The following is a 17437-nucleotide window of genomic DNA, read 5'->3' as shown; positions in this document are numbered from 1 at the left end:
ACCCACCCAACCATCCACCCACTCGCGCGCACACGCACTCACTGCCACTCCACTCTCTGCGTGCGCGCACGCGCGCGCGTTGTTAAGTTCGAGCGCAGTCTTCGTCTTCTTCATTCAGAGCCAGACCCGTGGGGCTGCTGAGTCTCAGCTGGGTAGCCGTGGCTCTGTGTGCGTACGCGTGGTAACAAAAAAATGTTGAACGCGTAATTCACGTGCTTGGCGCACGTGCCGCCGGGTCGATTGTGTTCTATTTCACGAGCCTCTAGATAGACACATTCACGGATCCACGAAGGGCTACACTGATTTACGCTTGTACAATACGGACATCCTACGCGGCGTCGTAGTAGCAACCCGCAGGCTACACTACACAGTTGCGAGCGCGGATGGGAGCCATGAGCGAACCTCAACTCCCCCCGGCACGAACTTGTCGATAAACAACCCGGCAGAGGACAAGACGTCGCATCCAGACGGACAGAGGAGCGACAACTCGTGACAACAACAACAATAACAACAACTACAGCAGCAGCAGCACAACCGCTCCAGTTGGGGTCGCGGTTGATTGTCGCCGTCTTTGATAAAGGTGGATCTGCGATGAGACCGGTGAAGAGACACTGACGAGAAAGAAGACACGACCGGTCTCCAGTACTCCACCGGGACTACGGTGTGGTCTGCTTAGTCATCTCATTGCTGCTGCTGCCGCTGCTGCTGCTACGGTGGTGTTTGGAACGGTCAAGCCGCGCGTGCGTTCGGCTCCATGGCGAGGCGCGTGTGGAGGTGGTGGTTGTTGTTGTTGACGTTCGCGTTGGTGATGACGAGGGCGCTGTTGGAGGAGGACTTGGCCCAAGAGGAGGACGAGGTGAGGATGATTTTGGTGTATTCGCGACGATGATTTTGGTGTATTCGCGACGATGATTTTGGTGTATTCGCGACGTCGGCCGTAATGGTCGCGCGAAGCCTTCCAAAGGCGATCGAATTCCGCAGTCGATGATGGGCAGGTCAGGGCAAAGCGCGGATAGTCCCACGGTTTCACAGACGTCTCGTCAGCGTGGAAGAGTAGGCCAAATACCCTTCCCGAGGGGGGCTTTCTGTTGGAGGATATTCCGACAGCAATGGTGTGTGCAAGCAATTGTAGGTGGATGCGTCAATTGTCAGTTGCCGGACGAATGCCTTCGTGGTGATGTTATCCGTGGCAGAAAATCGATAACTCAGCCGGGTTCAATGCGCCAGGCATCTCTCTAAAGTATAAATGGTCGACGAGGAATGCGTGGTGGGGACCCGCCGATTCGTGAATCCCCCAGCACACAACACTGCCCTGCGAGGTTCTGCGAGCAGGGCATGAATCTGTCTGTGCAGAGCTTTGAGTGATATCCCCTCCTGGTTCACCTCTCGCACGGACGCTCAACTCACTCTCGTTTGATGGGATTGCCCACACTTTCCCAATGCTGCATGGGCCCGACTAAAGTTGAACGCGTTAATCGGTTGGCTCTGAGACATAATTGTTATTTTAGGATGGGCCACAATGAGCAGCTCCGTACGTCTGTCCGTCTGTAGCGGGGTCGGTGGGACGCGGTGGGGGGGAGGGGGCTATATCGTGAAACTGATCGAATATTCACCAAACTTTACTGCAGAGTTGTACGCTATTAGGAACGGACTCTATTGTAAAATGGACAAATAAATAAAAGGGTTGCCCACGTTGTTTCAGATGGAACGCATCGCAGAAAAGACTAATTAAAAATATCCAAACGCCTTTGGCCCTGACAGCTACCTATACCTGTCGATTTCCGTAATTGCTCGTTCGATACTTTCAAAACAAAACGTATTATGGAAAGCGTTACATATAGTCCACGTGCACGCATGATCATTTTCTTAACTCATCACGAACGGCGCTTCATACTCGTGTCGGGGATCATCAAGAGGAACGGCGAGACCCGTCCCCTGATGGATGAAAGACTCCCCCAAAGCCATCGCCGTCTTTCACGATCCTGCGACCCGCAGATCTCGCGCGAGCCGATTCCATCGCTCCGTCTCCTCGATGGGGAGTGCCGGTTGATCCAAGTATCAAAAGTAGCTACACGTGCTACGTGCCCTTCACTTTCAATTGCCCCGTGCTAAATGCTTTCAAGCTACTGTGTCAATTCCGGTTCAGTGATTCTGCACTTGCTCTATTGCTATAGTACTATACCGCCTTCAACTTGTATGAACGACCGGGTGATTAAGGTGAGCGATTTGTCGTATGATCTGGCTGTATAGCAAATGAAAAAATACAATTACTTTACTATGCAAGTTAAAACATCGTGTGTTTTAATGTGCTATGTTTTTTGTTATTTAGGCCCCCTTTATAACAAATGCTACAGGCCCCGCACCAGCTTAATCCGGCACTGTCTACGGGACATCATCTCGGGCACGTTCCATCCCTTGGCCGCCACTCCGTCGTCACACACCATGCTTGACCATCGGCCACGATCAGGCCCTTCGCGTTCTGCCCGAGCCCCGCTTTTCGTTGCAGTTGGAACGATGCAAAGTCACCTTGCGTGCGTTATCGAATTCACTCGTTTTGTCATTGAGGGACACGGGCTTTGGAATTCCAGATTTAGTACGAATTTCAGGTGTTCGGTGGCATTGGAGGATAAAAAAAACACACATACAGGAGGACAGATATAATGATTCCGCCGTTTAGTCTCAACAAGACTGTTGGGGAAAGTGGTGTTTTAGCGAGCACCTATGAAGACCAGCACGGTTACACGAGGGGGTGGGTGGCCAGCACCACGCCCAACCGCCAGGCTGAGCCGATCTAGGGGGAGGCCCAGGACCGGTTCAGATAATCGTCGCCGGTGTTGGCCGTGAGCAGGAATCGAACTCGGGTCGCCGGGTTCGTAGCGCGGCGTAGCGCTAACCACTGCGCCACCGCTCCCCCCCTCAACACCTAAATCTGAGTCAGTGAATTAATGAACGAGGAGGGGGTGGTTCTGTTCTGATGTGAAGATGATTAACGCCCGGATGACCCGGTGAGGCACGCCGGCTCTCCGTGACCGAGTGACCGATTGACCCCGAACCGTGTGTCGCTGTGACCCCCCCCTCTCATCCCCCCCCCACTCCTTGTGTGACGTACGACATGACAGGCACGGCCGTTCATGGGCATGGATGCGCCACCTATGGGCCACGGTGAGGTCACACAAAGCACGCCGCTCACAAACTCCGGTCTCCCTATTCTTAGGTTTTTTCGGTAAAGTCACGTAGGTAAAAAATTAAAATTAATAAAAGTAAAATAAAAAATAAAATAAAAATCACGACGTTTCGGAGGCAACACAAGCTTCCGTCTTCAGGTGGAACCGTCACAGCACGATAGCTGTATCAAGTGAGAGAAATTCCAAGAAACAGTATTTGTATATATATTGGCCGCGTGCGAACACGACAACGGGTTCAGTCCATCAGCCGAGTGGATTTCCAGAAATCCGTACGACCACGTTGAGAGACGTTACTGGGAGTCCCACTACAAGAGAACATCGACTTTGGGGAGGGGGGGGGGCTTGTCCGCCAACCCCCCCCCCACGCCAACTTTTTTTTAGGAGTGGCGAATTGAATAGGCACTTGCCACAAAGACTTGCCCCAGCAGTCTACGTCGGCTATATGGGAATATTCTTCTTGTCTGTGTAAATGTCCGCTGTATACGTGGCAGTACTTATTAGCTGTGTAACTGGAGACCCTTGCAAACGATGTTTTCCATTTCAAGGGTTTATGCAGGCGTTTATATGAATCAAATACAAATAATATCTTCACGTCTATATGCACAGTAGTGGAAATGTGTGTATTTGTGTTTGTCTATTTATTAAGGAGCCGGAGGTGCAGTAGTTAGTGCACTGTGCTGACCTCAGATTTACAACCACTGCAAACATTTATATACAGTATGTGTCGATGAATCTTGTATGTATATATGCATGTCTGTCTTTGCGTGCTTACGTCTATATGTGTCAGTGTGTCTTTGTTGGCTGTGTGACTGTGTATAATATAAACTATATGTACGTATGTCTGTGCGTGTTTTTATGTCTATATATGTTTGTGTATGTGTCTGGACATGGTCCCATTGGTGAGATCTTCTGGCAGGCGAGGCTGCGTTGGCTGTGGGTCATGTGGCCCGCATATCCTCGCCAACGCATGCCGAAGCAGCTTCTGTTTGGCAGGGAAGAGGGGGCTGAAAGGGAACAGCACGGGCGACACAGAGAGGACGGGCCGATGTGCTGCAGAAGCATTCAGAGCTGATCGGACTTGCCAATGGCACCAATGGTGTGGAGGAGGCGCGTGAAAGATGTTCCAAGGATATTGGAGGCGACCGCCCTTCAAATGAGGCTAGCGTTACACGTGCATTCTCCAGTCATCTCAGTGAGCCCATAACACCTGGGTCTGTCCCGTGACCTACCAGCAAGCCCCTGACACTTCACGTGGCCTCTTAAGTGCACCCCAGACTGGCACAAAGCCTGCAGTCACATCAGTGTCACTTTGTAGCAAATGGCGGCTGTTGTTGCTGCTTCTACGTGTGTTTATGTCTACATGTATACAACTATGGCTATGTGTCTATGCATTTTCAGGTATGTCTGTGTGCGTGTGTGTGTTTACAGGGTTTAATGTAAAGGATAAGCAATGGAGAGACAAAGGCGGCCAGGCATGGTGTTGGCCACTCGCCCCCTCGTGTGTGTGTGTGTGCCCAGGGCCAGATGAAGTTTCATGAGGGCCCGCGGCTGTAGTATTTTCTCAAGGCTCCCCCTGTACATTCAGTTCCTTCCCTCGACTCTTTCACAAGCGTCCATGCCCAAAGCCAAAGGCTCATCATTATTATTCACCTTGGTTGTTTCGGTTCTAGTTGGGTTTTTTTTTCTCTCTCTCTCTTTAAATGTGCTGCACGAATTTGTCCGGATAAATCGAAGTTGAAACGAACTCAACGACTTTAATCCTGGCACGTGACCGATAGTCATACGCAAAGGGATGCTATGGCTTGATTACTAAATTAGCTGTGAGGGTTGTTTTCGTTCTACGGCACAGTATTACGTTCCCACCATTATGAAGCACCGTATTTATTTTAGGGGGACCCCAAAACCGATGCTGCCGTTGGCGTAATGGTCAGCACACCGAACTTGCAGTCCAGAGGTCACCGGTCTCATTCACGTCTACCTGGTGTGGTGTGCAAACATCGGCACTGGGGGAGGCAGAGGCGGCTGAGTGTGGTGCGGGTCACCCACCCCCTCATGAGCCCTGCCGGCCTTCACTGGTGCTCGCTAACAGAACTTGCCTTATCAGTGTGATGTACATATGTAGAACTTCTCTGGCACCGTACACAGCCAACTACGCTAATCGGAGGAAGGACAACAAACTAAACAGAAAAAGCAGTTCTAAAGGAATGTGTTTTCAATCTTGATTTAAAAGTGCACACCTACAGTGACTTCCTAATATCGGAAGAGCTTTCCAGACGGTCGCAGAAGCGCATCTGAAAGCGCGCGATGCAGTGACCATCTTTGTTTCATGGCCAGCAGCCAAAAGCCGCTGCGAGGGTGACCGGAGTTCGCGTGATGTCGATGCTCCTTGATGAGATCAGCAAGTTATTGTAGTTCATTTGTGGCAAGCATGAGAAAAGGGGAAACCCTATTCTCATATTTTGGTATTGGCAAAGGAGGTCCCATGATGTAGCTGCTCACCCCGAGCTCTCATTACTCTGATAGTGCGTTGTCTTTGTGCTGTACGCCTTTTGGCGTCCTCTGGTCTAGCACCGTTTGAGACGAGGCTCGAAAGAAAGCTGTCTCTGGTGTGGACCAATCGGTTTCAAAGACAATGCAGATATTATCAGAGTACGTTTTTTATTTGTTTGCATTCTGACCACAAGTATTGTGGTTAATGCAGACACGATTCCTTGTAAAAGGTTTCAGTTTGGTGTTTTAAGATCTTTAAACCTGTTTTGTTGCCAGAAAAAAGGGGGAAAAACCTATTCTCATATTTTGGTACTGGCAATGGAGGTCCCGTGTTGTGGCAAGCACTTTGTGTGTAATAAGTGCGACATTATAAAAGGCTGGGTGGTAGTGGTGGTGGCTATGCATGCCTGTAATCCACCACCATGGAGACAAGGGTTGGTGGCTCGCACACATTTTCTAAAACTACATTCCAATGAGCGCCGAGAAGCCATACCCTGACTTTCCAGGAGAAGGTGAGACAGCAATTGTAGACTCCACCTGTTCCGCCTCGATGAGATTGAGTGTTTCCCCCTCTCACACGCGTGGGTTTTCCACACACGCGGGTTTTCTCTGGCCACTCCTCTCCCATGTCTTAACACTCACTAATTCGCAGATAACACCTTAATATACACGGAGGAATGCAGAGCTTGGGCAATTGTTGGTGCCGGCTTGCCGCGTCGCTGCCTTCCCGCTTGTCTGTGGCTCCTTGCGCCTCCGAGTCGTTCTGTCTCTACGAGAGGAAGCGGGATACTGCGCGGCTCGTCGCAAGTTGAAACAATACAATTTTTTTATTATTCAGATTTAAAGCTTTCGTGACTGCAGGGATTCATCTTCTTGGTTCTTTCGGTAAAGTCACGTAGAAGGAAAAGTCACGTAGAAGGAAAATATTTTCCTTCTACGTGACTTTACCGAAAGAACCAAGAAGATTTTTTTTATTATTCTTACACGAGGCAACCTTGCCCCTTGCACGTGTGCGCGCCTAGCCGTGCCGTTTGCCGAGGTGTGGGCGCACAGCTACTGCCGCGCGCTGGAGGTGCTGGTGGAGGTGTCGCGCGAGTACCCGGGCGCCTTCCCCTTCGTCGTGCGGCCCGCCTGCGTCCCGCTCTTCCGCTGCGGCGGCTGCTGCTCCGACGAGGGCCTGCACTGCGCGCCCACGGCCACCTACAACGCCAGCATGCAGGTGCGACCGTCGGTATAGGCTCCGCCGGCGGCGAAATGTTATCCACCTCGCCTGGTGTGCAGGAGGTCGTGGGTTCGATCCCGACCCTGAAGCCTGTTGTGTATTTGGAGTTTGCGTGTTCTCTCTCTCTGTCACCGTGATCGTATGGATTTTTCTGCTGGTCTGCCGGTCTTTCTCCTTCACGTTTAGAATCAACATGTGTTTAGATTATTTGGCTGCGATCATGAGCCACTTCGTTGAGCTATCATTTGTGGCTCGGCAGCCTCTGAAAAAGAGATATATAGCTCAGTGGGCCTTACCTGGTAAAATAAAAGAAAAAGTTGAGTTTTTAGTTTCATATCAGCAGCGGCATCATCAGCAGCAGCAGCACCCGGGGCGCCTGTCCCTGAGAGGGCAGCGGAATTGTTGTGAACGAAGCAAGCAGTGAGACAAGAGGATGGCAGCAAGGGTAGCAGCAGCATCACCATCATCAGCAGCAGCAGCAGTAGCAACGTCATCAGTACCAGAAGTAGTGTCCGCAGCAGCATTATCGTAATCAGTACCAGCAGCAGCAACACCACCACCACAACCACAACATACATCGTGATCAAAACAGCACAACTGTCGTCATCATCATCATCGATACCACCACCGGCAACCTCATTGTCATTAGACAGTCGAAAACCTGCTCATCCCGTTTCCTGCCATATCCCTCTGCTGCTGCTCGTTAATTAATCAGAGTCATCCATGTGTTTCTTTTTTTTCTCTCTGTGACATGCAGATCCTGACCATCAGACCGTTCCACAAGCCGGAGATGCAGGAGATGTCCTTCCTTCAGCACGGCGCGTGCGAGTGCAGGTGAGAAGGACCGCTCACCTGATGTGAGTGCACAGATGCTGTCAGGGTTCGTCAGTTGCCAAGACATAGGAAGATCTTTCTCCATCATCATCATCAAACACTTCATTAGTTGCGAAGGCAACTGGGTGCATAGTGGAGCATCCTCCATAATCATTATAATCATCATACGCAGTCATAGTTTATCCACTGCTACGTGAAGGCCTCCCTATGCCACCACGCACCCTTATGGTCCTACACTGACTGCCATGATCCATTCTCACTCAGGGTGCATTCATTGATCTCACCACTCCATCTCCGCGCTGGTCGAACTCTCAGGAAGGCTCTATCCTTTGGCTGCCAATCCTTTACTAGTCTCGTCAATTGGCCATCGTCTCTTTTAGCCACGATGCTTTATGGGCAGCTGTAAATCATTGATTGTTGCAGGCAACTAAGTTGTTGAGAAGTACGTGTGTGTGTGTGTGCTTACCGTGTTTGGGGAGCGGTAGTGTAGTGGTTAGCGCTATGCTGTGCTACGAACTCGGCGAGTTCGATTCCCGCTCACAGCCAACACCAGTTACGATTATCTGAACCAGTCCTGGGCCTCCCCTAGGCCGACTCAGCCTCAAATGAGTACCTAGTGTGGTGCGTAAGCATCGCCACTGGGGAGACAAAGGCGGCCAGGCGTGGTGCTGGCCACCCACCCCCTCGTGTGCAGTGGCGGCCTTCATAGGTGCTCGCTAACAGCACTTGCCCCAAAAAGTCCGTTAAGGCTATCCGGGGGATCTTTGTCTTTGTGCTTACCGTGTGAGTGCAGAACGCGGAGGAACGGACAACGAAGGGGACGAAACAGGGGACCAGGTAAAGGACGCAGGAAGCAGCGAGGCAGGTGAGATGAATGCTCAGTAGGTTTCTAATTGACCCACTTATATAGCTGGAGAGAGAGATGATTTGGTGATGCTGTGTTGGCCAGTGGTGCACGGGCACAAATAACAACAACAAACTCAACACATTCGTCAGTAACTCTGCGGCTCTGAAAGGGAAAATATATAACAGGTGACATTTCGGGCAGATTGCCCTTCTACAGTACAAAGAGCACGTATATAGAGAGGCCAGAGAGCGGATGTAGAGAGTGGACGAGATTTGTACACTGCACTTTACACCATAATATATGTTTGGATGTATTAGAAACGTATTGTGTTTATCAGCCTTGCCTGTCAGTCAGTCACAGCACTTGAGTACCGTTTGTGATGCAGAATCAAAGAAGGACTAATTTTGACTGGAAGGAACAGGGGGTGTGCGGTATCCATGAGGACCTACGTACAGCAACCGCCAAGGTTATCCATCGCATGAAGTGAAATGGGCCGAGCCCATGGAGCCGCGTGTTTCTTGCAGCACCGGTGCTCGAAATAGGCCATGCCGGGCCTACCGTGGTACAGCCCGACACGACTCTGGTCTCCTTTGCAGTTGTCGTGGGAACGCAGCACCTTCGCTGCGTTCCGAGGCCTTCTCAAGGCTGCGCTCTCGGCTTTCTGCGATCAAAAACAAAGCGGGTCGCGATCATTGTCGTCGTGGTTGTGATGAGGATCCCACTTTGTCGCGCTTGCTCCGCAGGGGTTGCTCATCCTGCTCGGGGTCGCGGTGCCTCCCGGAGACGGGGCGGCGAGCCTGCAGGTGAGACCCTGGTAGACCAAACGAAACAATTGTTTCGTGTTTGAAAATGTCAACTATTTTTATTTCACCAGGTAAGGCCCACTGAGGCTATGTTGCTCTTTTTCAGAAGCGACCTGGCCACGAGTGATAGCTCAACGAAGTGGCTTCTCGTGTGGAAATGTATAGCAGCCAAATACTCTTGAACGCATGTTGTTGATTTTAAATGTGGAGGGGAAACACCGTAGGGCCTGGAGAAAAGTCCACATGACCACGGGTAGAGAGAGACACATGCAAACTACAAATATCCGGCAGGCATCAGGGTCGGGATCGAACCCACGACGTCCTGTATACCAGGCGAGGTAGTTAACATCTTGCCACCGTGGCGCCAGGGCCACCACGAGACCCCTTAATCTCAGGGTCCCCTTCGAGACCCCTAATCGTGCCAGCAAGACCGGATTACCACTCAGGGGGCTACAGCACGGGGGGGGGGAAGGGCTCGGATTTTAAGAAGATCCCCAAATATTCCCCCCACTCCCCCACCCCTTTTCCCCTTTTACTTTTGTTCCTCTCCCTCGCCTTCTCCTGCCCCATGCAAGAACCTCCCGCCGCTCGCAGTCCCTGCTTGAGCGGGGCAGTGAGCACAATCCCCCAGGAGCACCGAGGTCGGACTACGGTCCGCGGAATTTCTGTACCCCCCCACCCACCCGCTCCCTTCCCTTATTAGCTTCGTGTCTTTTACAGCGCTCTTGTCAAGTAATAAAAATAAAAGAGTCCCCAAATATAAACAGGCTGCTTTAGAACTGTTCAACCCAAACACAATAAGCACGATGATAAATAATTTTGTTAATTTGGCGATAAAAGCCGTGGCATGCCGACGTGCATTACTTCCAGTAAAGTGGCAATATTAATAATTTTGGTCGATATAACTTCGATTTAGCCCTACAATTCGTATATCACGTGTAACAAAAAAACTGGCAGTGGGAGGTGGTAAAAGTCGAGGGAAGGAATTGGATTCACAAAGAGAGCACCCCAAAATAACCACAGCGGTCTTAGACTGAGTGCCAGGGACCTCAAAAGGCCCCATGCAGTGCCACGAGCCAGGTGCTGTCTCGCCTGTGATACAGTGACGATCTCACCGCATCTCCTGGCGTTGTGACTTAGTGACGGAAGTAATGTCTGGGTGGCGCTGTCGTCACGGACAAGGCCGGACTCCACAGGCTTCCAGTTCAATTCCCGGTCGGCAGAGCAGGGTGGGGATAAGCTCAGCCTCTTTAATGGAATGAGTCGCAACTTTGTGGCAAATCGACACTCGGTGGTCGGTGTATGGATCGACTCGCTCCCTCTATTTACACGTGTTGCCTGTGTGGCTGTGTGAATATGGGAGGCATGAGTGCAGCGATTCACACACTGCGCTACAAACCCAGCCACCTGAGTTCAATTCCCAGCCGTGGCTAATATCATTGACGAGTTATATCTGAACAGGTCCTGGGCCTCCCCTAGGTCGACTCGGCCTCAAATGAGTACCTGGTGCAATGTGTAAACATCACCACTAGGGAGACAAAGGCGGCCGGGCGTGGTGTTGGCTACCCACCCTCTCGTGTGCCGTGCCGGCCTTTATAGGTGCTCACTAACAGCACTTGCGCCTACAGTCTGTTAAGGCTACACGGGGGATCTTTGTCTTTTGTGTGTGTGTGTGTGTACCGTGACTCGCTGTGTGCCTGTGCAGGAGAGAGCGGCCTAGGAGGTGACCATCTCCCATCTCCCACGAGCCGCCGAGAACTCTGACCACCACGTCAAGCGGACCCGGACACACGAACAATTTGCGGCGCCCGCTTCGATCGCAAACCAGCCCTCGCCATAGAAACGTGGAATTTACACCGCTGATGGAGGGGGGCAGGGGGGAAGGGGTGGGAGACGAGCGAGGCTCCGATCTTCCAAGAGCATGGCACACTTGTTGACTTTGCCCGGCATCACCGTGCCCTCTCACCATGGTTGTCTGAATGTACATTGAATTTATTTCGCCAACATACGTGTGGTTGGGGCGAGCGGTGTTTGGGAGCCCGGTCAATTATTCCACTGGGCGTGGGTTTTTTTCGCGGTTGTGCTGTTCGGCTTCTCCGATGCGTGTTGTTTTGGGGTCTTAATTTTTTGGAACTTAATTTGTTCCTGCAGAAGCTCCCAGCACGCGAAGCGTCCGACGTCCTGCCGAACGAACAACTCACGGCACAAACCCGAAAAAATCCCCACCTTATTGGAGAGCTGGCTACAAACTACAAATAGGCTGGCACTCATTCACGGCCTCGGCCTACTGGACTGGCTGATCGCAGCAACACCCACGAGGCGATGCTCCACTATTTAATTCTCAAGAAATTCATGATTGAGCTGATACCCAAATCGACAACGACAAAAAAATCTACACGTTCGTCAATAACGCTGTGGCCTTTAAAAGGAAAGAGTATACAGTCGGTTTGTGACGTTTTGGGCAATGGCACTTGGGAGGTCAAAGATGTAGAGTGATTATTATTATTATATACTTCATACTTTTCCCTTTTTAAAGGCAGTGCTATTGACGAATGCGTCGACTTTTTGTTGTTGCTGTTACTTGTGCTTGTACACAGCTGCCAATGCAGCAGCATCGCAAAAAAAATATGGTACGCATAAGAGATGCATCTTGAAAAAAAAACCCGTGATAAGCCGAAACATCTGGCTGTGCAGAAAGCTTTTCGTGAGAATGTGAATCATTACGTATGTGTGGCCATCGGTGGAGAGATGATACAATTGCAAGGTGTCGGACTGAAGCCAGCACGTGTTACCGTTAATGTATTTATGGATTATAAACATTTGCCCGGCACACCTCTCGTGTATTTAGCCGAATGCCGTTGCACGCGACTGCGCAGTCGGAGCAACAGATGCGCAGCAAGCAGAGGTGGGACAAAGTCATTTTTATGCAAGTCCAAGTCGAGTCGCAAGTCATCAAATTCATGACTCGAGTCTGACTCGAGTCCAAGTCACATGACTCGAGTCCACATCTCATAGGTGGGACAAGGTCATTGTTATGCAAGTCCAAGTCGAGTCGCAAGTCATCAAATTCATGACTCGAGTCTGACTCGAGTCCAAGTCACATGACTCGAGTCCACATCTCATAGGTGGGACAAAGTCATTGTTATGCAAGTCCAAGTCGAGTCGCAAGTCATCAAATTCATGACTCGAGTCTGACTCGAGTCCAAGTCACATGACTCGAGTCCACATCTCATAGGTGGGACAAAGTCATTGTTATGCAAGTCCAAGTCGAGTCGCAAGTCATCAAATTCATGACTCGAGTCTGACTCGAGTCCAAGTCACATGACTCGAGTCCACATCTCATAGGTGGGACAAAGTCATTGTTATGCAAGTCCAAGTCGAGTCGCAAGTCATCAAATTCATGACTCGAGTCTGACTCGAGTCCAAGTCACATGACTCGAGTCCACATCTCATAGGTGGGACAAAGTCATTGTTATGCAAGTCCAAGTCGAGTCGCAAGTCATCAAATTCATGACTCGAGTCTGACTCGAGTCCAAGTCACATGACTCGAGTCCACATCTCATAGGTGGGACAAAGTCATTGTTATGCAAGTCCAAGTCGAGTCGCAAGTCATCAAATTCATGACTCGAGTCTGACTCGAGTCCAAGTCACATGACTCGAGTCCACATCTCATAGGTGGGACAAAGTCATTGTTATGCAAGTCCAAGTCGAGTCGCAAGTCATCAAATTCATGACTCGAGTCTGACTCGAGTCCAAGTCACATGACTCGAGTCCACATCTCATAGGTGGGACAAAGTCATTGTTATGCAAGTCCAAGTCGAGTCGCAAGTCATCAAATTCATGACTCGAGTCTGACTCGAGTCCAAGTCACATGACTCGAGTCCACATCTCATAGGTGGGACAAAGTCATTGTTATGCAAGTCCAAGTCGAGTCGCAAGTCATCAAATTCATGACTCGAGTCTGACTCGAGTCCAAGTCACATGACTCGAGTCCACATCTCATAGGTGGGACAAAGTCATTGTTATGCAAGTCCAAGTCGAGTCGCAAGTCATCAAATTCATGACTCGAGTCTGACTCGAGTCCAAGTCACATGACTCGAGTCCACATCTCATAGGTGGGACAAAGTCATTGTTATGCAAGTCCAAGTCGAGTCGCAAGTCATCAAATTCATGACTCGAGTCTGACTCGAGTCCAAGTCACATGACTCGAGTCCACACCTCATAGGTGGGACAAAGTCATTGTTATGCAAGTCCAAGTCGAGTCGCAAGTCATCAAATTCATGACTCGAGTCTGACTCGAGTCCAAGTCACATGACTCGAGTCCACACCTCTGGCAGCAAGTACCAATCGGTGAGCTGCTCTGAGTGGACTTGGGCCCACGTAGCCCACGGAGTCACCGCGGCAGCCTCCTCCTCCTCCATGCGCAGGGGGCAGCCGTCCCGAGAGGCCCCGCACCATGTCGTCGAAACGTCACAGCCGGAGACGAAGATGTTGTGACGTAGCCGCCTGCTGTGTGTGTATGTTGAATTTCTTTCGCACCGTACGTAGCCAAACGTGCTAATCGGAGGTGCGAGGGAAGGACAAAAAAAAACACAAAAAATTAATTCTGAAGAAATTAGTTTTCAATCGAGATGACTTCAAATTGCACGGCTCCAGTGTCTTCCTAATGTCGGAAGGAAGAGCGTTCCAAATGGCTGCAGAAGCGCATCTGAAAGCGCCGCGTGACGCGGTGACCGACTTTGTTCGATGGCCAGAAGCTGCCCACATTCGCACCGAGGGCAGCTGTTGCAGGAGAGGCCCCGTCGGTGTTTGGAAGCTGCACGCAAGCCCGCGTTGACGGGCGGAAACCGTTCAACGGAACCCGCTCATGGCTAGAAGGCCGAACCCTCTCGATAGTGGATATTAATTCACGGGAATTTGTCATTTTTGAAAAGTGTTTTTTTTTCTTCCAGCGCGCTCTGCATCCTCCTCTGTCCAAAGGTGCGCCGACGTGTAACCGGGGCCAGCTTTCTATGACGGCTAGAGGACACCATCGGCGTTGCATAACCGCTTTGCGAACAGGGTCTTTGGTATGGACAGCGGCCTCGTCTTGCGTAACGCTTCCCACGCGTCGCCGATCTTCAAAGGGCGGAACAGACGCAAGTGACGCGAGGCTGCCCGTTCTGGACTCCAGGGTCGGACAGGGCTGCACAGTTAATCCACAGACTGAGCAATGGCCTGTGATGTTGTCAGGTCTGGCGATGTCACGGCCTGGCACGAGTGGGGCTTCTGCCATGGGACAAATAATGATCGTGACTCGCGTGATATTCGCGTGCGTCAAGATCGAAATTTATTTTGTATCCGTCTAATTCAAAACAGACGTTTCTTAGACGCAAGAAAAAAAACACGGGAGGCTTTTACATAAGAGGCATCGTTCATCGAATCGATATCTGTTAATGGACTGAAGACGAGTCATTGCAAAGGTTATTAAAGCAGCGTTTGGTGAAGACCAGAATTGAGAAGAATACATCCAGATAACGAGCCTCGAGGTTCATTACGGCGTTCCTTTGTAACCAAAGCAGTTATATTGTTGCTTTATTGTTTTTATTGTACGCATAATTTCGAGGAAATTGTTGTTGACGTGTTATTTTCTCTGCACTATATGACAAATCTACGGACGTTGAACTCATACCAGCCCATGCAGTACCGTGTATGATTATTGGAATGTGCTTCACAATGCGCGGTCTGTCCTTCACCTGAACAAAACGGCACCGACAAATTGCCTAGCGCAACCTTCATCAGCCAGCAGCAGTTGCCATGTTCTATCTACTGCTGGATGAAGGCCTCCCTAACGTCGTCGTCGTCATCCCTCCATCCCTCTCTCTGCGATCCAACGATCCACGCGGCACCTGCCATTCCCCCCCCCCCCCAAAGGGCTCGCTCCTCCTGCACCCGGACTGATGTCGTCATGTCGTGTTTGGGAAGACAAAGGCGGCCGGGGATGGTGCTGGTGCCAGCCACCCCACGCCCCTCTCTCCCACACCTAGTGTAACGTCCCGGCCTTGATAGGTGCTCGCCATCAGCATTTGCCCCCAACCGTCTCGATCGGTCCAAACGTGGGAGCTTCGCGCGTGGCGTGTTGATTGTGCGAATAGCGTGGCTCTCTCGCTCGAAAGCCCATTAAAGGCCGGGATCAATAACACCAGCGGGCGATGGTGACATCAACACCCACAGAACGTTGCGCAATAGTTTCCAACCGCGTTAAGATGCGCACCGCTATTTTGCCCAACCACGCCGAGACTCGAGAATTGATGGTGTTGGTTAGCGTTGTCGTGGGCATCGTAGCGGCCACCAGCTGCTGCGTAGGGACCACACGAACTCAGCGGACGGACGGCGTGAACGACTTAAAACAATCGGCGGCCAAGCGCAATTCGATGCATAGAGGAGCCGCATTTCAATGGACGAATCGATGATTCCATTGGTAGGTGTCTTGCTTAGTAGGTGCAGAACTCGCCGTATTGTTCGGATTTACAAGACGCAGCCACGGTGGGGGGGGGGGTGAAGGGTGTTGAGGTTCAACCCCCTTCTGCATCACGCGGTGGACAAAAATAAGAATCGCATCAGATGGAGGGCATCGGAATCATTCTCGGGAAGATAAAAGCGACTGCCGCCGAGTGTCCGAACGGCCCGGTTCGTGATGGTTACCGAGTTCCATATCGTGTCAACCCATACGGTTTACCCCGTATTCTTGTACAGGGAAAATGAGTTTTCAGGTTCATACGGCGTACAGCCGTTTCAATACGGCCAACAATTTTATTTTGTCTATTTGTGTTGCGTTTCTCCCTTGCGATGGGACTTTGTAGGATGAACGTTGAGATTTAGAAGGGGCACGGGGTGACCAATGGGGTCTAAATTGGTCTGTGATAAGGTCGGGCACTGATGAGTGGTTGACGGGTTATTGTATTCAGTAAGACTCAGCCCCACGCGTCCATGAAGCGATGTGAGTCTGTGCTCTCTCTCACACACGGCGACCGGATCGTGAGACGCAACCCGAAGTTTTGCTTTAAAATACTCGGACAGGGGGGGGTAGGTTGAGGGAGGGGGGTAGATTGAGGGGTGGGGGGCAGGTTGAGGGGTGGGCAGGTTGAGGGAGGGGGGTAGATTGAGGGGTGGGGGGCAGGTTGAGGGGTGGGCAGGTTAAGGGAGGGGGGGTAGGTTGAGGGGTGGGGGCAGGTTGAGGGGTGGGCAGGTTGAGGGAGGGGGGGTAGGTTGAGGGGTGGGGGGCAGGTTGAGGGGGGGGGCAGTTGAGGGGGGGGGAGACGTCTTACACTCTGGAGAGTGTGCGGCCCGGCGAACACGTTGAGCGGTGACGGTGTTTGTGTGTGTCTGTGTGTGTCTCTGTGTGTGTGTGTTTGTGTGTGTCTCTGTCTGTGTGTGTGTCTGTGTGTGTGTGTGTGTCTGTGTATGTGTGTGTCTCTGTGTGTGTCTATGTGTGTGTCTGTGTGTGTCTGTGTGTGTGTCTTTGTGTGTGTGTGTATGTGTGTGTGTCTATGTGTGTGTGTCTGTCTGTGTGTGTCTGTCTGTGTGTGTGTCTGCGTGTGTGTCTGTCTGTGTGTGTGTCTGGCTGTCGTTATTACCTTCTTGTCTTTGCTCACAAATGACAAAATTAAATAAAAACACGCAAGTGGCAAGTTACCCCATTGTATGTGTTGTTACGCCGTGAAGAGAATCACCGTGGTCAATATCACTGAATAATACTGCAGCTCTCTCTCTCACTCGGCTGTCTAGTGGCATCGCAGGATCGTGGCAGAACCGTGGCAATTTGTGGAGGCCTTCATCCAGCAGTGGATTGACCAAGGCCGATGATGGACAACGATTAGTTTAAGGGCGCTTTATAAATTTAAATTATTAGTATTATTGAGAGCTGGTGACCGAGCTGAGACGATACTAAGACTGGCTAAACTTGACAACCCGGTTGAACCAGGGGCGGCTAAAAAGAAAACACCTGAACCCCCCCCCCCCCCCAGGTTCCCCTCTGCAAGATTCCCAGCGTGACATGAGAATAGTTTCTGCTGTT

General features: G+C 51.1%; 1 protein-coding gene across 1 annotated transcript; it reads left to right on the top strand.

Annotated features, from left to right (window-relative positions):
* Positions 1-669: 669 nt before the first annotated feature.
* On the top strand, positions 670-11230 carry LOC144933296 (vascular endothelial growth factor A-like). Its single transcript, XM_078857985.1, has 7 exons — positions 670-856; positions 3120-3162; positions 6698-6894; positions 7655-7731; positions 8525-8596; positions 9322-9381; positions 11087-11230. The coding sequence occupies exons 1-7, from the start codon at positions 755-757 to the stop codon at positions 11106-11108; spliced, it is 573 nt and encodes a 190-aa protein (XP_078714111.1). The 5' UTR covers positions 670-754; the 3' UTR covers positions 11109-11230.
* The last annotated feature ends 6207 nt before the right edge of the window (positions 11231-17437 follow it).

The sequence above is a fragment of the Lampetra fluviatilis genome, chromosome 7, assembly GCF_964198595.1.
Source record: "Lampetra fluviatilis chromosome 7, kcLamFluv1.1, whole genome shotgun sequence".
Taxonomy (NCBI): domain Eukaryota; kingdom Metazoa; phylum Chordata; class Hyperoartia; order Petromyzontiformes; family Petromyzontidae; genus Lampetra; species Lampetra fluviatilis.
This window is presented reverse-complemented; position numbering and strand designations above follow the sequence as displayed.